Source organism: Petaurus breviceps, unplaced genomic scaffold (assembly GCF_028583685.1).
Source record: "Petaurus breviceps papuanus isolate PSGF00001 unplaced genomic scaffold, PetGlider_PUasm1.0 90879, whole genome shotgun sequence".
Classification (NCBI taxonomy): domain Eukaryota; kingdom Metazoa; phylum Chordata; class Mammalia; order Diprotodontia; family Petauridae; genus Petaurus; species Petaurus breviceps.
Genome location: NW_027187368.1, coordinates 810647 through 832217, shown reverse-complemented (window position 1 = coordinate 832217; position 21571 = coordinate 810647). Strand labels below are relative to the sequence as shown.

The 21571-nt window shown below is 37.2% G+C and overlaps 2 protein-coding genes across 6 annotated transcripts in view; both read left to right on the top strand.

The window, feature by feature from the left end:
* RABGAP1 (RAB GTPase activating protein 1) overlaps positions 1–21571 on the top strand; it is a 215354-nt gene that overhangs the window by 113232 nt on the left and 80551 nt on the right. The gene's annotated exons all lie outside the window — the stretch shown is intronic.
* Positions 17305–20529, top strand: GPR21 (G protein-coupled receptor 21). Its single transcript, XM_069073744.1, has 2 exons — positions 17305–17998; positions 18454–20529. The coding sequence occupies exon 2, from the start codon at positions 18845–18847 to the stop codon at positions 19892–19894; it is 1050 nt and encodes a 349-aa protein (XP_068929845.1). The 5' UTR covers positions 17305–17998; positions 18454–18844; the 3' UTR covers positions 19895–20529.

Genomic DNA, 21571 nt, shown 5'->3' with positions numbered 1-21571 from the left:
CTAATCACTGTACTAAAGCAAAGCAGTCCCTGCCCTCAAAGATTTTATATTCTAATGGAAACAACAACATACATGTGGTATGTACATACAGTCAGTCAATAAATATTTATTAAATTCCTATATGCCTGGTACAAATATAGTCCCTACTCACATGGAGTTCACAGTCTAATGAGGGAGACAGTATGCAGACAATTGTATTTGTTTGTCCTTCATGCTCAAAGATAATCAAAATGACATCACAACATCAAAGTCATTGTACAGTGTATCTGACTCTGATCATAGCAATGTGAGCTTGGAAGGCTATACCATAGTTGAGGCACAAATAGTCCATATTACCAGGAGATGCATCTAAATTTCCACATCTCATTTTCTTTTAATCTACTACAATTCTGCTTTTGCTCATAGAGCACAGTGCCTTTGATGCAGGAACTCCATGCTGGATAATTCTGTACCAGTGTCTCCCATGTCTCGCAATCCATACCAGAGTTCTTCAGAGAGATGACTATGTACAAATTATATTTAGAATAAATTGAAAATAATGAACAGAGGGGGAAGACACTAGAATTAAGAGGGATTGGGAAAGGCTTCCTGTGAAAGGATTTTTGCTGGGACTTGAAGGAAACCAAGGAATCTAGGAGTTGGACATGAGGAGAGAGAGCATTCCAGGCATGAGAGACAGCCAGTGACAATGCCTATAGTTAGGAGATGAAAAGTTTTTTTCAAGGAATAGCAAGAGGGACATTTTCACTGGAACACAAGGTACATGGAGAAGTTTAAGGTATAAGAAAATATACAAAATGTAAATGTAATGTAGTCTCTGTGGGAGGGAACTAACAGCAGAGGTGGAGATAATAAGGAGGAAATGACTGGAAAAGTCCTCCTACAGAAGATGAGGTTTGAGATGAGTCTTGAAGGAAGCCACGAGACCTAGGAGTTTGGAATGAGAATTAAGTGTATTCCAGCTATGAGGGAAACACAGAGTTGGGAGATGGAATTTCATGTGCATGAAACAAGCAGGTGTTACTGGAATGTAAAATGTGTAGAGGGGATTACTGTATAAGAAGAATGAAAATGTAGAAAGGGCTTAGTAAGCTAATCGACGTAGATTATATTTGATCCAGGAGATAATAAGGAGTCACTAGAGTTTGAGTAGGAGAGTAATATTCTCAGATCTATGCTTTAAGAAAATCACTTTGGCAGCTGATTGGAGGATGGGATCAGAGTGGAGAGGAACTTGAGCCAGGGAAACCAATTATAACATAATTATACTCCAGATGAAAAGTAATGAGGACCTATTCAAGGGTGGTAGTTAGTGAGTGGAGGAACAGGAACATACATACAAGATGTTTTGTGAAAAGTAAAAACGACAAAATTTTATAATAGATTAGATGTGTAGGATGAGTAAGAGCAAGGACACCAAAGTTACAAGCCTGAGGGACAAGAATTGTGTGGCTCCCTCAACAGCAATAGGCAAGTTGGGAAGTGGGAGGGTTTGGAGCAGAAAGATGATAAATTGTGTTTCGGCTATGTTGATTTTTGAGGTGCATATGGAACATATAATAGGAAATTCCCAAAAGGCAGTTTGTAATGTGGGACCAGAGCCCAGGAGAGAGAGGAGGGCCCAGAACAGAGCCTTGGAGAGTGTCATGATTAGTGAATGTGACTTGGTTGAAGATCCAGCAAAGGAAACTGAGAAGGAACTGTCAGACAGATATAAGGAGAACCAGGAAATGTGAAATATGAGGAAAGAATAGTTTCCCCAGAAAACATCTAGAGCAGGAGAGTGTACAACAGGAAGAAAGGGTGATTAACAGTGTCAAAGGCTGCAGAGAGATCAAGAAAGATGAGGATTGAGAAAAAGTGATTCAGTGTGACAGTTAAGAAATTGCTGGTGAAAACCTTCTGGAGAGGCCAATTTTAGTTGAATGATGGGGTTAGAAACCAGACTTCTGAATGTTAAGAAAAAAGTAAGAAGCAAGGGAGCAGAATAAAAAGATTTCTCTGGGACTTCAGCTGAGGAGGCAAAGAAAGATGAGGATGATAGTTAGTGGGGAGTTTTTGTTTTTGTTTTTTACTTTAATATTTTATTTTTTCAATTAAATGAAAAGACAGTTTTTAATGTTCTTTTTTTTTTCATTTTTGAATTCCAAATTTTCTTCCTGCCATCCCTATCCCCTCCCTAAAACAGTAAGCAATTTGATAAAGGTTATATACATGTAATCACATAAAACCTATTTCCATATTGATCATGTTGTGAAAGAAGAAACAGATCAAAAGAAACTTACACACACACACAAAATAAAGAAAGGGAAAATAATATGATTCAATCTGCATTTAGACTATTATAATTCTTTCTCTGGATATGGATAGCATTTTCCATTATGATTCCTTTGGAATTGTCTTGGATCATTGTATTCCCAAAAAGAACTAAGTTTTTCACAGCTGATCATCACACAGTATTGCTATAACTGTGTACAGTGTTCTTGTTCTGTTTACTTCATTTTGCATAAGTTCATGTAAGTCTTTCTAGATTGTGTTTTAAATCATCCTGCTTATTTCTTATAGCACAATAATATTCTATCACAATCTTATACTACAACTTGTTCAGCCATTCCCCAATTGATGAACATCCTCTGAATTTCCAATTCTTTACCACCACAAAAAGAGCTGCTATAAATATTTTTGTACATGTAGGTCCTTACCTCTTTTTTATGATCTCATGGGGATACAGACCTAGTAATAGTATTGCTGGATCAAAAGGTATGTACAGTTTGGTTGCCCTTTAGGCGTAGTTCCTCTCCTACATTTATCGTTTTCCTTTTCTGTCATATTAGCCAATCTAATAGGTGTGAGGTGGTACATTAGAGTTGTTTTAATTTCTATTTCTGTAATAAACAGTGATTTATAACATTTTTATATGATTATAGATAGTTTGAGGCCTTTATCAGAAACACTTGCTGTAAAAATTGTTTCTCAGCTTTCTATTTTCTTTCTAATCTTCGTTGTATTAGTTTTGTTTATGCAAGAACTGTTTAATATAATCAAAATTATCCCATTTTATTTCCCATAATGTTCTACTCTTGTTTGATCAAAAATTCTTCCCTTCTCTGTAGATCTGTCAGATAAAACATTCCTTGCTCTTCTAATTTCCATATGGTATCACCTTTTATATCTAAATCATAACCTGAGAAAAACCTTAGGCTGTGGTATCCCACTGCTCCAGTTCCATCTCCAATTGTCCTGATCTATGTATATCTTGCTAGATAGTTGCAAAGGAGAAAGTGAGGCTGATGACTTTGCATAGTCCTCCCTCATTTAAATCCAATTCACTTGTAAGTTGTGACATCACCTTCCTGATTCCATGGTCCTCTTTGAAAATAAAGGACAAACAACAACAGTGTATCCATTTTTACCTTATCTTGGTATACAGTGTAAGATACTGGTTTATGCCTAATTTCTGCCATAATGTTTTCCAGTTTTCCCAGCAGTTTTTGTTAAATAATGAGTTCTTGGGGAGGCTAGGTGGCGCAGTGAATAGAGCACCAGCCCTGGAGTCAGGAGGATCTGAGATCAAATCTGGCCTCAGACATTTAACACTTACTAGCAATGTGACCTTGGGCAAGTCACTTAACCCAAAGTGCCCTACTTTCTGCCCTCCAAAAAGCAAAAACAAAGAGTGAGTTCTTATGCCAGAGGTTGGATCTTTGGTTTTATGAAACACTAGATTACTATGGTCATTTACTTCTCTGTCCAGTGTACCTAATCTATTCCACTGATCCACCACTCTATTGTGTTTTGTTTTGTTTTTAAAGCGATCGGGGTTAAGTAACTTGCTCAAGGTTACACAGCCACTTATTTTTGTGTGGGTGCCGAGTATTTGAGGCCGGAACTGATCCCAGGTCTCCCGACTCTGGGGCCAGTGCTCTTACTCAGTGTGCCACCTGGCCACCCCCATCACCACTCTGTTTCTTAGCCAGTACCAGATAGTTTTGATGATTGCCACTTTATAATATAGTTTGAGATGTGGTATGTCTAGGCCACATTTTTTTGCATTTTTTCATTAATTCCTAGGTATTCTTGACTTTTTGTTCTTTCAGATTACTTTTCTTAACTATACAAAATAGTTTTTTGGTAGCTTATTTAGGTATTTATTCAGGCACTGAATAAATTAGGTAGAATTGTCATTATATGAGTAATTGATATTTTTCCAATTTTCTAGATGTTACTATTTGTGTGAAAAGTGTATTGTAATCATATTTATATAGTTCCTGGTTTTCTCTTGGCAGGTAGACTCCCAAGTATTTTATATTGTCTACCATTTTTTTTTCTATATAATCCCTGTTGTCTTTTTTTATTTTTAGTTTTCAACATTCACTTTTATAAGATTTTGAGTTCTAAATTTTCCCCCTCTCCCCTCCCTAAGATGGCATGTCATCTGATATAAGCTATACATGTACAATCATATTGAACATATTTCCACATTAATCATATTGTAAAAAAGAATCAGAAACAAAGGGAAAAACCATGAGAAAGAAAAAAACAAACAAAAAGAAGAGAGAAAAAATACACTTGAATCTGCATTCAGACTCTAGTTCTTTCTCTAAATGTAGATAGCATTTTCCATCTTTGATCTTTTGGGATTGTCTAAGATCATTGTATTATTGAGAAGAGCTAAGTCTATCAAAGTTAGTCATCACACAGTGTGGCTGTAGCTATTTACAATGTTCTGATTCTGCTCATTTCATTCAGTCAGTTCATATAAGTCTTTCCAGGTTTTTTTCACAGTCCTGCCCATCATTTCTTATGGAACACTAACTAGTATTCCATTACATTCTTATACCACAACTTGTTCAGCCATACCCCAACTGATGGGCATCCTTCAATTTCCAATTCTTTGTTAACACAAAAAGAGCTACTATAAATATTTTTATACATGTGGGTCCTTTTCCCCTTTTTTATGATCTCTTTGGGATACAGATGTAGAAGTGGTATTGTTGAATCAAAAGGTATGCAAAGTTTTATAGCCCTTTGGGTATAGTTCCAAATTGCTCTCCACAATAGTTGGATCAGTTTAAAACTCTACCAGCAATGTATTAGTGTCCCAATTTTCCCACATCTACAGTATTTATCATTTTCCTGTCTTGTTATGTTAGCCAGTCTGGTAGATGTCAGGTGGTACCTCAGAGTTGTTTTGATTTGCATTTCTCTAATCAGTAGTGTTTTAGAGCATTTTTTCATAATGTTCATAGATAGTTTTATTTTCTCCATCTGAAAGCTGCCTGTTCATATCCTTTAACTGTCTATCAATTGGAGAATGATTTGTATTATAAATTTGACTCAGTTTTCTATATATTTTGGAAATGAGGGCTTTATCAGAGACACTGGCTATAAAAATAGTTTCCAAGCTTTCTGCTTCCCTTCTAGTCTTGGTTGCATTGGCTTTGTTTGTGTAAAAACTTTTTAATTGGGGCAGCTAAGTGACACAGCGAATAGAGTACCAGCCCTGGGGTCGGGAGGAGCTAAGTTCAAATCCAGCCTCAGACACTTAACACTTACTAGCCTTGTGACTTTGGGCAAGTCACTTAACCCCAATTGCCCTGCCTTCCCCCCTGAAAAAAAAAAACAACCTTTTTAATTTAATGTAATCAAAATTATCCATTTTGCATTTCATAATATTCTCTTTCTCTTGTTTGGTCATAAATTCTTCTATTTTCCATAGATCTGACAGGTAAACTATTCTCTTCTAATTTGCCTGTAGAATTGCCCTTTATATCTAAATCATGTAGTCTACAATTATTTTAAATGGAATTTATCTTTCTCTCTCTTGTTGCTGAGCTTTGTTGGCAACATAGAAATGATGATGATTTACGTATGTTTATTTTATAGCCTGCAACTTTGCTAAAGTTGTTAATTATTTCAAGTAGTTTTTTAGTTGATTCTCTAGGATTCTCTAAGAATACCATCATATCATCTGCAAAGAGTGATAATTTTGTTTCTTCACTGCCTATTCAAATTCCTTTTATTTCTTTTTCTTCTTTTATTGCTATAGCTAACATTTCTAGTACAGTATTGAATAATGGTGGTGATAAAGGTCATCTTTGCTTCACCCTGATTTTATTGAGAAGGCTTCTAGCTTATCCCTATTACAGATAATACTGCTGATGATTTTAAATAGATATTACACATCATTTTAAGGAAAGCTCCATTTATTCCTACATTCTTTAACGTTTTTGATAGAAATAAGTGCTATATTTTGTCAAAAGCTTTTTCTGTATCGAGATAATCATATGATTTCTGTTGGTTTTGTTATTGATATAGTCAATTATGGTGATAGTTTTCCTAATATAGAATCAGCCCTGCATTCCTGGTATAAATCTCAGCTGGTCATAGTGTATGATTGTTGTGACATATTGCTGTTATCTCTTTGCTTGTATTTTATTTTAAAATTTTGCATCAATATTCATTAAGGAAATTGGTCTATAATTTTCTTTCTCTGTTTTGGCTCTTTTTTGGTTTAGGTATCAGCAATTTATGTCATAAGAGGAATATATATATATATATATATATATATATACATATTTTTTTTTTTTTTTTGCTTTTTGGAGGGGGGAGGGCAGGGCAGCTGGGGTTAAGTGACTTGCCCAAGGTCACAGGGCTAGTAAGTATTAAGTGTCTCAGGCTGGATTTGAACTCAGGTCCTCCTGACTCCAGGGTTGATGTTGTATTCACTGCACCACCTAGCCGCCTCCATAAGAGGAATTTAAAAGAACTCCTTCACCTATTTTTCCAAATAGTTCATATAGTATTAGGATTAATTTTCTTTAAATATTTGAAAGAATTCACTTGTGAATCCATCTAACCCTGAGGATTTTTACTTAGGAACTTAATTGAAGGCTTATTCAATTTCTTTTTCTAAGATTGGGCTATTTAGTATTTTATTTCTTCTTCTGTTAATTTGGATAATTTATATTTTTGTAGATATGCATTCATCTCATTTAGATGTCAGATTTATTGGTATATAATTGGGCAACTAGTTTATGTAGTACTAGAATTGATTATTCTTGAGATCTTTGGTAGAATTCATTTGTGAACCCATTTGGTCCTGGGAAATTTTTTCTTAGGGAGTTCATTGATGCCTTGTTCAATTTATTTTTCTAAGATGGGCATTTAAGTATTCTATTTTCTCTTCTGTTAATCTAGGCAATTTATATTTTTGTAACTATTCATTTCACTTAAATTGTCAGATTTATTGGCATACAGTTGGACAGAATATTACGTAATAGTTGTTTTAATTTCCTCCTCATTGGTGGTGAATTCACTCTCTTCATTTTTGATACTGGAAATTTGGTTTTCTTCTTTCTTTTTTAAATCAAATTAACCAGTAGTTTATCTATCATATTGGGTTTGTTGATTTATTTGTTTCTTTTTTTGTTTTTGTTTTTCATAAAACCAGCTCCTAGTTTTATTTATTAGCTCAATAGTTTTCCTACTTTCAATTTTATTAGTCTCAACTTTGGTTTTCAGGATTTCCAATTTGATGCTTAAGTGGGGATTTTTAATTTGTTTTTTTCATTATATATACCCAATTAATTGATCTACTCTTTCTCTCTTTTGTTGATGTAAGAATTTAGAGAAATAAAATTTCCCCTAATGCTTTGGCAGCCTCCCATGGGTTTTGATGTATTGTCTCATTGTTGTCATTATCTTTATTGAAATTATTGATTATTTCTGTGATTTGTTCTTTGAGCCATCTGTTCTTTCAGATTTGATTATTTGGTTTCCAAATAATTTTTATTCTCTTTCCATTGCCCTTTATTCAATGTAATTTTAATTGCATGGTTATTTGAAAAGGATTCATTTAGTATTTATGCATTTCCTTATGAGATTTTTATGCCCTAATACATGCTCAATTTTTGTGTAGATGCCATGGACCAATGAGAAAAAGATATATTCTTTTCCATCCCCATTCAGTTTTTTTCCAGAGGTCTGTCATATCTAAATTTCCTAAAATTCTATTCATCTCCTTAACTTCTTTCTTGTTTATTTTTTATCTAGTTCTGAGAGGGGAAAGTTAAGGTTCCCCACTGATATAGTTTTACTGTCTATTTCCTCCTATAACTCACTTAACTTTTACAAGTATTTAGATGTTATACTACTTGGTATATATATGTTTAGTATTGTTATTACTTCATTATCTATGGCGCCTTTTAGCAAGATAGAGTTTCTTTATCTCTTTTAATTAGATCTATTTTTCTTTGTTTTGTCTGGGATCATGATTATCACCCCTGCTTTTTTTTTTTACTAAAGCTGAAGCATAATAGATTCTCTTCCAGCCCCTCACCTTTATTGTGTGTGTGTGTGTGTGTGTGTGTGTGTGTGCTTCAGCTGTGTTTGTTGTAGATACTATATTGTAGGACCTGGTTTTTAATCCACTCTATCTGCTTCTGCTTTATGGGAGAGTTCATCCCATTCAATTTCAGTTATAATTACTAATTGTGTATTTCCTCCATCCTATTTTCCTCCTGTTTATCCTTCTCTCCTTTCACTCTTTCCCTCCTCACCAGTGTTTTGCCTCTGACTACCACCTCCCCCAATCTGCCCTCCCTTCTGTTAGTAACCCCCCACCCCTGCCATGTGCCTTTATTCAACCCCCTCCCTACTTTCTAGATTTCTATACCCAATTGATTGTGTATGTTATTCTATCTTTGAGCTGATCCTGATTAGAGTAATCAAGCAATGTCCACCACCCACCATACCATCATCCTCTCCACTGTAATATCTCTTTTGTGCTTCTTCATGTGAGATAATTTACTCCATTGTACCTCTCCCTTTCTTCTACTCCCAGTATGATCTTTTTACCCTTAATTTTTTTTATCATCCCCTCCAAGTCACCTTATAGTTGTACCCTATGTCTGTGTATACTCTTCCTAACTGCACTAATAATCATACAGTTCTTAACAATTACAAATACCATCTTTCCATAAAGGGATGCAAACAGTTTAGTTATTGAATACCTTTTCATGCTTCTCTTGAGTCTTGAAATTGGGAATCTTTTTTTTTTTTTTGTTCACTGCTAGTCCTTTCATCAGGAAAACTCAAAAGCCTTCCATTTCTTTGAATGATCATTTTTTCCCCTGAAGGATTATGCTCAGTTTCACCAGGTATGTAATTCTTGCTTGTGGCCCCAGCTCCTTTGCCTCCTGGAACATCACATTTCATGCCCTCCAGTCTTTTGATGTTGAAGCTGCTAAATTGATTGTGGCTCCCCGATTTTTGAATTGTTTCTTTCTGGCTGCTTGCACTGTTTTTCCTTGACCTGGGAGTTCTGGAATTTGGTTATAATGTCCGTGGGGGTTTCCATTTTGGGATCTCTTTCTAGAGGTGATCAGTGGATTCTTTGAATGTTTATTTTACCCTCTGGTTGTAGGACATCAAGGAATTTTCCTTTCTTTCTTTTTTATTTTTGCCTTTTGCCTTTTGGAGGGCAATTGGGGTTAAGTAACTTGCCCAAGGTTACACGGCTAGTTTATGTTTTTTGTGGGTGTTAAGTGTCTTAGGCCGGAACTGAACTCAGGTCCTCCTGACTCCAGGGCCAGCACTTTACTCACTGCGCCACCTAGCTGCTCCCATGCATTTTCCTTTCTTGAAGTATGATGTCTCATGCCTTTTTTTGATCGTGGCCTTCAGGTAGTCCAATAATCCTTAAATTATCTCTCCTGGATCTGTTTTCCAGATCACTTGTTTTTCCAGTGAGATATTTCACAGATTTTTCACTCTTGATTTTTTTTGATTGATTCTTGATGTCATTAGCTTCCACTTGTCTAATTCTAAGGAATTGTTTTCCATTTGGCAAATTCTACTTTTTTGTGTATCTTTTTCAATTTTTTTCTGCTTCCTTTATCAAGTTGTTGATTTTTTCTTGATTCTCTTGTATCACTCTCATTTCTTTTCCCAGTTTTTCCTTCTCTTTCTCTTACTTGATTTTTAAACTCCTTTTGGAGCTCTTCCAGGATTGGGGCTTGAGAATAATTTTTTCTTTGAAGTTTTGCATATAGGTGTCTTGATATTGTCCTTTTCTGAGTTTGTCTTGATCTTCCCTAGCACAATTATAACTTTCTGTGGTCAAGGTCTTCTTTTGTTTGTCTTTTGTTCATCTTTTCCAGCCTATTTTGTTTACTTTTAAAGTTGGACTCTGCTTCTGGGATACTGTCTCAAACTTCTTGTGATGGTGGCTATAGGTCTTTGCTGTTTGTCCGGCGCTGTGCTAGTGCTGCCCTGAGGCCCACAGGGGACCCTAGTACTATCCTGGGGCTCCAGGGGTCTGGCAGTTCATGTGGTACTGCTTGGGGGAGGGAGGGTGGCTGGTGCTGCACAGCACCATGGGTGTCTGGCAGCTCACTTGGTGCTATACTGAGGTACATGGTGAGACCTGTTGCTGGCATGTTATTATTCACCTGGTGCTGTGCTGAGATACATGTGGGACCTTTGTGCTCTACTGGGGCTCACCTGGTGCTGGGGTGGGAGGTGACTGATGCTGCACAGTGCTGGAGGGGCCTAGCTTAATGGCTTACTTTTTGTTGCACTGAGGCCTGCAGGGATGAGGGGAGGGATGGGAATGATTCTGTACCAGAGCTGCATGGGAGTGGGGCTAGCCACTTGCCCACCACTACAACAGGTCCATCACTGACCTTCACTGGGTCTCAAGCCCTGTTGCTGGCTTGATGGGACACTGCCAGCCTTGAGCTGTGTTTCCCTTTTACTCAAATGAAACAGACCTTTCTTACTAGTTTGTCTTTGGCCTAGAAAATTGTTTCACCCCATTGTTTTATTGGTTCTGCCATTCCCTGAATTCATTTTGGGGTTCTGTTTTATAACTGTATGGAGGTGAATATGGGAGAATTTTGGCAATTTTCTCCTTACTTCACCATCTTGGCTCCTGGAATACTAGTTTTAGTAAAGGTTTTTTTAAGATAGTGTAGACATGGGCATATTTGTAGGACAGTAAAGAAGTCAGTAGAGATTGAAATTAAGAGAATTACAAATGATAGGGATGGGGAAATATAGTAGAGAAAACAGAAAGGTTGTAGGATCAAAGGTGTATGTAGAAGCATTTGCTTTGGCAAGGACAAGGGCCACCTTCATGCAAGGGAGGAGTGAAGGAGGATATAGTAGGGAGAACCCATCTGAATGATGTAATATGAATAGAAAGGGAGAACTGGAAACCCACAAAGAATGGTGGTGGTGGTGGTGGTGGGTGTGTGTGTGTGTGTGTGTGTGTAATAAGTAAGTTTAGCTGAGGTGATGGGAGGAGCAGGTGATGGGGGAGGCTTGAAGAGCAATGAGTTTTGAAATAGCCACTGTAAAGAAGGATAGCAAATTGATGAGGGAGGAATGTAATACAATACAATAATATAGTACAATTTGTGTAATAGTGGAATTCGTTGTTCTTTGAATGTTAGATACAATTTGCTTATAAATCCTTATGGTCCTAGAGCATTCATCAAAAGTTCAATTATAGCTTGTTTAGTTTTTTTTTTCTTTTGAGATTGAGATTTTTTTTCTCCTATCTCATATCTTTTTTAAAATACAGATATTTTATATTTTTATAAATAGCTATTTCTTCTAAGTTGTCATTATTTGTATATAGTTGGGCAAAACAGTGTCAGTTTTCTTCATTCTTTTATTTTTGACACTGGTAATGTTCTTTTTTAAAAATCAAATTTGGACAGCTAGGTGGCTCAGTGAACAGAGTACCGGCCCTGGAGTCAGGAGGACCTGAGTTCAAATTTAGACTCAGACACGACACTTACTAGCTGTATGACCTTGGGCAGGTCACTTAACTCCAATTGACCGGCCTTCCCCCTCCAAAAAAAAAGGCAAAAAATATATATAAATAAATACTTTAAAAAATAAAATTAGTTAATGGTTTATTTGTTCTATTGATTTTCTTTTAAAACAGCTCCTAGCCTTACTAATTTTTTTTCAAATTTGTTTATCTTTTTTTGGATTTTCAAGATTTGTATTTTAGTATTAACTGAGAGGGTTAAATTCGTTGGTTTCCTAACTCTTTTTAAGTTGCATGCCCAGTTTGTTGATCCATTCTTTCTTTTGTTGACAAAACTGTTTAGCTTTATAAATATTCTCCTAAGGACTACTCTGGCTGCAGGCCAAAAATTTTGATATGTTATCTGATTGTTATTATCTTTCATGAAATTATCATTCTATGATTTGTTCTTTGACACCTACCAGTTCCTTAAAATTTAGTCTTCAGTTAATTTTTAATCAGTTCTTCAACAACCCTTTATTGAGTATTATTTTTATTTCATTGTGATCAGCTTATAATATTCCTGCTTTTCTACATTTGTTTGAGAAGTTTTTATGTCCCATTTGTCTATATTTTCTACCTCCATTTCCTTACTGATTCCCCAACTCCAGCTTTTGATATTGTTGGGTTTCTTCGGGAACACTTTTTCCTTCTTTGACTGCAATTCCTTTCTTGGTTCTGCTTCTCCTGTCTTCTCAGCCTTAACTGCCTCTCAGGAGCCCCCTGAAGCTCTGTCCTAGGCAATGTTCTCTTCTCTTCTCTCACTGTGCTTTATTTCTTCATCATCTTGATTGCTTCCATAGGTTCAGATATCATCTTTGCAGGGATGACTCCCAAATCTATATGTATATTTGTGTCTGTATATATATATTTGAATATCAGTTACACATTTTGGAATATAGCGATATGTGGAATATGTCATATATGGCAATATTTATGTATATATGTGTATGTTGTCTATGTGTTGAGTGTATGTATGTATAGATGCATATATGTATGTGTATATATGTATACACACACTCTTTCTGTAAATGTATGTATATATTCCATTACATATTTCTTTCTTGACCTCAAGTCCCATACCATCATCTGGCCCCCTAGGCATTTCAGAACAAAAAGTCTAAAACACAGTTCATTTTCCCCACGCCTCTGGCTAGCCATTCCCCCTAGCTCCCTTATTTCTATTAAGAGTACCATTGTGCTCCCAGCAGCCACCTTTATAACCCTGGAGTCATCTTCAACTTTGTTCTCTCCTATGTCCCAGTTAATTACCAAGTGCTGTCAGGTCTTCTTTCACCCTTCCCTGTCTCACTGCCCACAGGCTCCCCACTCTCCCTGTGCTCCTCATCTCTACACTTCTGCTTCCAGGTTTCTTTTCTTCAGTCTTTCCTCCACACGGCTGCCAAAGTACACTTCCTAAAACTTACATGTTGGCCATATCACTTCCATGCTCAAAAACTGTCAGTGGCTCTCCACAGTTTATAAGTATAAATTATAAATAGTAGCACTGGGGTGGCTAGGTGGCACAGTGAATAGAGCACCATCCCTGGAGTCAGCAGGACCTAAGTTCAAATCCTGTCTCAGACACTTAACACTGAATAGCTGTGTGACCGTGGGTAAGTCACCAATTGCCCTGCCTTCCCCCCTCCAAAAAGCAAATAAATAAATAAATAGTAGTATTTAAGACTTTGTACTCTCTGTACTTTTCTGCCCCTACTTCCTTCTGCTTTTCTTCACAACCTTTATTTCACAACCAAACTAGACTGTTTTGCTTCACTGAACTTTGTTCTTCAGCCCCTGCTTCCATGTATTCAAACAAACTCCGTGCTTTGCGCTTGCCTCTCAGAATCGTTATCTTCTTGAAAGGTTCTGTTCAGGTCTTACCTCCTCTATGAAGCCTTCCCTAAGTCCCTGATTTGTTATTGTTCAATCCTTTCCTCAGTTTTCCTCACATTATATGTCTTTGTGTATGTTTCCTCCAAGTAAAATATAGGCATCTTGAGGGCAAATACTGTTTAATTTTTGCCTTTTACATTTTCTTGCACACAATAGGTACCTTGTAAATGTTGAATTGAAGTAAAAATGCACTGAAGTCCACTCCTAAGCAGTGTCTTATAAGAGTAAACATTGGAAAAGCCTAGTAACTAACAGACCAATTTTCTGGGCTTGCCATTTGGCTCCAGTCCAACTGTCAGACCAGAAGACAGTGTTGCATATGGCTACAGATGCAAATCAAAGGACAAGAGCTTCTCTGCATAAGCAAAAAATTAAGAATAAAAGTGCTGAAAAGGAAGCCAACTAATCTAGAATCTGGATGTGAGTGTGTCCATGACAATAAAGGGGTACCACACTGTGGAAACCCTTGAATACTGGGCAAGTGAGTTTGAACTTTGCTCTAATATGGCAGGAAAGCACTACCAGATCTACTCACAGAAGTGATTTGTCTGGCAGTATATGATATGATGGTTTGGAACAAAGAGAGAATAAAGTCAAAAAGAACTGCCAAGAACCTGTTTCAGAAAGGTGGTTGTGAATAAAGGGATGGTGAAGGTGGCAATGGAGAGGAAGGAAAAACGTGATAGAGATTGTGAAGGTAGAATCAATATGACTAACTGATGAGACATAGAAGGTGTGAGAAAAGGATATTCTCAAAGTTTTGAACCTAAGACTGACTGAATGGTATTATTGCCGACAGAAATAATAAAGTTAGGAGCAGCAGGTTTGAGGGAAACAATAAAAAACTTAATTTGGAACATTTTAAATTTGAGGTGTTTATATTCACTTGCATTATTTTTGCCTGTTTTTATAAGGTGATACCAGTTGTAATTTGATATTCACCTCCATAGTGTCTTCCAGATGAATTTGTATTCTAAAATTGTTTTAGACTTGACTTTTAAGTCTCTTAACAAGGAAATTAAGGATTTGCTGGCAGAAGTAGTTTCTGGGTTTTTTATCATCTCGTTGTGGCAGCTATTATATGTCATTTAAACTTTTTCAGTAAATGGTAATAACTGAAGCCTATATATTTGCCCTTTTTTTTTTTTTGCCTTTTTTTTTCATCAACAGGAGCTCATGTGAATAAGTCAGGCTAAATGAGCTGCAGTTGTTCATAGTGTTCTCATCTTTATTCTTCTAATCTGAATTGATTTTTACCTTCGTTTTAATTAGTCTGTGGTCTGATCAAAGACAGACAGCTGATTCTAATTCTAATATGACATCCATATCATCAACAGTCAACTTCTAGGCAGTTTCATTTTTTTGTTGTTATTTAATGTTACCCACATCCTTTCTGACTCTCTTCTACTGGGAAAATACACATTTTGTGTGTTGGAAATTGTGGAAAGGCTATTGAATTTGGGGCCAGAGGACCTACATTCAAACCCCAACTCTGCCACTTTTAGTCCTTGTGTGACCTTGGGAAAATTAATTACTATCCATAGGGCTCATTTTCCCCAATTGTAAAATTATGGGGTTGAACTAGATGATCTCTGAGTTCCCTTTCATTTCCTAATCTGTGATTCTCTAATAAATTCTATAGACACATTTTGTGGAACAGATATATGGATCTTTACTGACCTTACCAGACCCAGAGATCATAATCATAATTATGAGCAATATGATGTCTTTACAAATGAAGTACAACTGTACATTTCATTGAATTCTTTGATTCTCTAGCCACATTGGACTGCTTCTGTGAACATACTTAAGTATTCTTGTTCACATTTTTCCTTATACCTGTAATGAATTCCTCTCCCTGTAACACACATACACCTAATCTATACCTGTTATCCTATTCATCTGCCAGTACTTACCTCAAGTGCTAGTTCTTCCTGGCTTTCCTTCCACATCAGAAGTGATCAGTTCCTCATTAGAGTTCTCTATGTGCTTAAATAATGTTTCTATTTGTGTATGTGCCTGGGTTCCCCTGCTATGTTGGAAGTTCCTTGAAGGGTAGGATCTGCATAGGGATACTAACAGCATCCACCTCCCAGGCCTATTGTGAGGATCAAATGAAATAATATTTGTAAAACATTTAGCACAGTATCTGGCACATAGTAGACAATATATAAGTATTGGCTATTATTATTAGTTAATCTTTGTATATCAATGACTCGTGTTTCCATGGTTCTTTAAAATTTATTCCACACTTTTCTCACAACCTTGTAAAAAAATGTAGCATAAATGTTATCATCTCCATTTTATAGATAAGGGAACAGGTTTTAAGAATTTAAGTTGATTTGTCTATTTTTACAGTCTAGTAGGTGTTGAAGCCAAAACACATATCCAGGTCTTTCTGATATCAAGCTAAGCTATTTCCACACATCTTCTGTAGCAGGCTGCATAGTCAGCAGTGCCCAACACAGGTCCTACTTTACACAGGGTAGGTCCTTAATAAATTTTTAAATTTGAAATGCTTGTTGAATTGTGTTAAATCACTGTTAATTAATTCACCTTAGAAATCACCTTATTATAAATAGTAGGATACCAAGCAAGCAAAGCAGACTTTGAAGAAATAGTCTAACTTACTGCATTTTAAGAATACTATGTTAAGCATATTTATTTAGTCAGATGAAGGCAGCCACTTAATTGGTATATGGTAGGAAGGATTCATATGTTAGAGAGGAAATTAGTCTACTCACCTCCAACTCCAGCCCCTGAGAATTGATAGCTTCCTCTTAGTTCTGGTCTCTGGTATAGCCATCAGTTAACTTATTGTGATGTGATCTACTTGAGTGAATTTGGGAGCTTCTTTCCTAATTGGACAAACAATTTCCCAAATGAGTTTACCATAAAGTAAATGGTAGCCTTTTACATTTCAAAAACAAGCATTCACCCAGGATGACTAGAAAGAAATGTGGAAAGCAGAAGAAAAATGAAAATTGAGACATGGTACATGTATGCAGACCTCTTGACATGTTCAAAAACTGCTACTTATTTGCTTCCTTTTCTGACAATTATGTATGGGCCCTAATTAAGTAGGATAAGAATTCAGAAAAGTGTAAGCTACCAAAAATTGGCATTTTTGAGCCAACCCCCAACTGGTAAGTGACCTGAAAATGGTTATCATTTCTACCATTACCAGTTTCATTTTGTTAATCCTGTTACAAACCAAAAGTAAGGCAATGGACAATAGTAGCAAGATTGCCCAGTGAAACTTCCTCTAATTCTCCAACCAGGATGGAATGGATGTAGATACATACATTTCCCTGCTTTGCTGCTATTTGTTGGAGTAAGACTTTTATCAAGATGAAGGAAATTCGAAAGCACTGAAGTGTATGACAATGCCATTTTCTTCAATATTTCAAAATTTGAATCTGAGTACACAATGGTTCTTTATAAGTTTGCTCTCCATGGCTTTCAGGAGGGGTAAAGTTTTTTGTTACACTGCTGCCAAAAAAATGTTTGTGGTGATTTTTTTTTTATGTTGTTGTTTAACCCGTAAGTTATTTTGGCCATCTCTCTTAACATTTAATAGTTAATACTCAGTAAAACATGAATGGGCAACATTGCATTGCATTTTTAGCCTCAGAACTTCTTGTGCTGCTAAATTGTGGTCTTTGGGTTGCCATTCACTGTTAGAATGCTTTTCATTTTTGGAATATTGCTTTTCTTTCCCTGGGAAAATGCAGTAAGTGAACAGGAATTTCCTCTCCTCAGTACTGCCTCGTTTGGCAGTGTTTTTTTGGTCCAACTCTGAAGACAATGTCATGATAAAGGACCTTCTCACAATGTCGCTGTTGCTCTGCTCTCATATATCTGGAGAAGGGGGAGAATTCCAGAGCCCTTTTCAGGAATCCTTTCCAAACAGGCTGAAACCATAGCTTCAAAAAAAGCTGCTCTGTAGGCTGAAGAATCCCTCTTGTCAATTTACTCTCTTCCTTCCTGCCCCCCATTCAGTCTGGAAAGCAAGGAGCATCTCTCTGCTGGTGCATTAAAATGAGCTGAAGGATGCCAGGGTATCTGCGCGTGCGTTTTCCCTCCTTTCCCTCCCCCTTCTCCTTTTCCCAACACTCCCCCCTTCCTTCTCCCTGTTTCCCTTCCCCCTCAGTATTCCCCTTCTCAGTGTCTCAGTTCTGCAGTAAACGAGACTGAAGCACATTCCAGCTTTGCAGGGCTTGCTGATTGGGGATCTATTGTGGCTTTTGTTTGGATCGAAACATAAGGAAATTTCAGGTAACGCTTTGAAAACTAAGCTTAGGCAAGTGCATTCTCTCAGGATATTTTTGAGCAGGAAAAATGTTTGTCTTAGAACTAAAGAAGAAACTGACTGAACTATGTTAATTTCATTCCTATAAATAACAGTATAAAATGGTTTTTCAAAACCTCAAGTATAATAATTAGCTTAATCAAGTCCCCTTTCCCTTCTCCCCCAAAATGATCAGAAGAAAGCAAATGGAGGTAGATCTGTTTGTACTCCCCTTCATTTAGATTTTTCTTGTTGTATGTCAGTTTTTAATGGGCTTTGCTGCTGTGTATTTTCTGCAGCATGTGAGGTTGATTTTGTGGGGTGGTAGAAAGGGTTTAAGGAAGTGAAGTCCTAGGCAACATTGTTTGATGAGGGGGTGACTGTGTTTATACCAGCATATTAGACTTGAAACGTAAAATGCTCTCTCCTTTTCTTCTATCAGCTACTCAGAGGAGACACATTGCAACTCCTGCTGAAGCCCCTAACCTTCTTCCCTTCTCTTCTGCCCCTTCCCCCTACCCTCACTTGGCTTGAAGAAAGTGTCCCCGAGGTTGGTCTCATCCCAGGTGCTATGTACAAAGTGAAGTTGCCACTATGGCCATTACCAGGACTGGCCACAAAGCTTCTGTAGGCTCTGGATGCCACAAGAAAGGCATAGAGCAGTCATATTTAAAGGGGAATTGCACTGCAGGAAACACACAAGGAGGGCAGCACCTGGAGTAAGTGGATCAAGACTCCTCTGGTGTCATTCCCCACTCAACCCATGATAATGACAGCAGCTATTCCCCCAAGAGGCTGGAGCATGAAGTGAAGAAGCTATTGCAGCCCTCAAGATGAACTCCACCTTGGAGGGGAATCAGAGCAGCCCTCCTTTTTGCCTTCTTGCAATTAACTATTTGGAGACTATCAATTTTTGCCTCTTGGAAGTAATGATCATTATTTTTTTAACTGTGCTGATCATTTCAGGCAACATCATTGTGATTTTTGTTTTTCATTGTGCACCTTTACTAAACCACCATACTACAAGTTATTTTATCCAGACTATGGCATATGCTGATCTCTTGGTGGGAGTAAGCTGCCTGGTCCCTTCCTTATCATTACTCCATTATCCCCTTCCATTGGAGGAATCCTTGACCTGCCAAATCTTTGGCTATGTGGTGTCAGTGCTAAAGAGTGTCTCTATGACTTCTCTGGCCTGCATCAGTATTGACAGGTACATAGCAATCACCAAACCCTTGACCTATAATACGTTAGTCACACCCTGGAGACTCCGAATTTGTATCTTGGTGATTTGGCTCTATTCTACCCTGGTTTTCCTGCCTTCTTTCTTCCACTGGGGTAAACCTGGATATCATGGAGATGTGTATCAGTGGTGTGCTGAATCCTGGTCCACTGACCCTTACTTCACCCTCTTCATTGTGATGATGCTCTATGCCCCTGCAGCTTTCATTGTGTGCTTTACCTACTTCAACATTTTCCGCATCTGCCAGCAGCATACCAAAGAAATTAGTGAAAGGCGAGCCCGTTTCAGTAGCCAGAGTGGAGAAGCTGGGGAGGTACAGTCCTGCCCAGATAAGCGCTATGCCATGGTCCTGTTCCGCATCACCAGCGTCTTCTATATCCTCTGGTTGCCATACATCATTTACTTCTTGCTAGAGAGTTCTGCTGGTTTTAGCAACCGCACCGCATCCTTCTTGACGACCTGGCTTGCCATTAGTAACAGCTTCTGCAACTGTGTCATTTACAGCCTCTCCAATAGTGTTTTCCAGAAAGGGCTGAAGAGACTTTCAGGGGCTTTGTGTACCTCCTGTATAAGGCCAGCAACAGCCAAGGACCCTTGTCCTTCTAAGAGCAAAGGACCCCCTAATGGATGCCATGTCTGAAATGGCTCTCAGCATGTCTGTGTTACTGGGTGTTTTTCTTTCCAAATATTTCTTAGTCAATTAGGAAATTTGGAACAAAAATCACATCAGCTTAACTTCTGTGTTTGAAAAGAAGATTTTTCTGACCAGTATTTTGGGGCCATAAAAATTAAAACAATGAACATAAATTGTTGGATACAATTTTTTAATCAAGGAAGTTATTCTGGTTTTTAAATAAATCATGCCATATCAAGCACTTCTGTGGCTGGCATGACTACATCTGGATACAGGGTAGCTTCAGCATCAAGGAAGAGTCTTCATTTTGTGCAGCTTTACTATGTTCTTTCCTGCTGTTTATGTTACTGTTTCTATGGACCAGGAATGTCCAACTGTGGCGGTGAATTCTAAGAATCCTTATGTTTGCCAAAGTATAACTTCACTGGAAGTTTCAACACTGTCAGTTGGGCCAAGGTAGGGAGAGTGGCAGATTTTTATGTCTCTTCCCTGGAGTGAGACTTTCCACAGACTGAATAATGTGAACCCTTGAATGTTGACTTTATAAATTTGCAATGAGCCATGCAATAATCATGCGATCAAGTCATGAGGTTGATGGGAAGCTGAGCTAGCCTCAGCACTGTGCCCTGCTTCACAGATCTCTAAAGAACCATTATGCAGGGATGTGATTTAATTTACAGGATTTGACATATGTGTGTATGTGCACATGTGCGTGCGCGCGCTATGAATATTTGAATTCAGCCAAATATATCTGTTACGATAAAATGTATTTTAATAAGCTAAGAAAGAATTATCTTTAATGACATAATTGTGGCTGCAGTTTTGATCATGTTGTTAAGTTGAACAAATGTGTTGTTAAAATCTTATCAGAAATTATAGTCATCTTGCTCATTTTATCCAAAGACTTTTGAAATCTTATCTATTAGAATATCAGGGAAAAGAACAGAAACCAAGGGGGGAAGGATACTGTATTTTAGGCTAGAAAGTTAAAAAAGAACTGAAAGTATTTATTTGAGGTTTATTTTTAGTTATAATTAAACAGAATCAGTGAATACAACAGCAGCTATTCTTTTTTGGAAATGCTTCTACTGCTACTTAATAATATCATAAATGTTCAATTTGGGAAAATTGTGTTAAGGAATCCTTTTTTGAAAAGACAGAGTTACAACTAAGTAAGGACTGATTTATTGCTTTTCTGCATATTTGGAGGGGAGAGGGCGGGGTCCTTATTCCCTTAAAAATTGCCCTTTTAACCAGAGTATTAACAACTGTAGGTTTGAAATTTGATTCTATAGAGCTTCTGTTCTACAGAATTGACATCTGGTGGTTTGATTTTTAAACATAGTTGTTTTACCAACAAGATATTTAATGGATTCATGGTTTTGTTATAAAGGGTACTTCCTTCATTTATGGCAACCCTTTTACTTTTTAGTCTTTATGAATTTACCGTGGTTGACAACATTTGTCTTCTTGTGACCAGACTTCTGTTGATGCCCTTTTGCATTTAGCTATGCTGGTTTCTTAGACAACAGACACATAGTCTGTCACCACTCTCATTCTTAGTAGAGCCTCTTAGAGCTTTTGCTCTGCTGATATACCCTTTGAAAACTCAGAACTGCTTCCATACTACATTTTAGCATCAGAAAAGTATTTTATTAGAGGAAGCTGAAAGTACATTGTTCT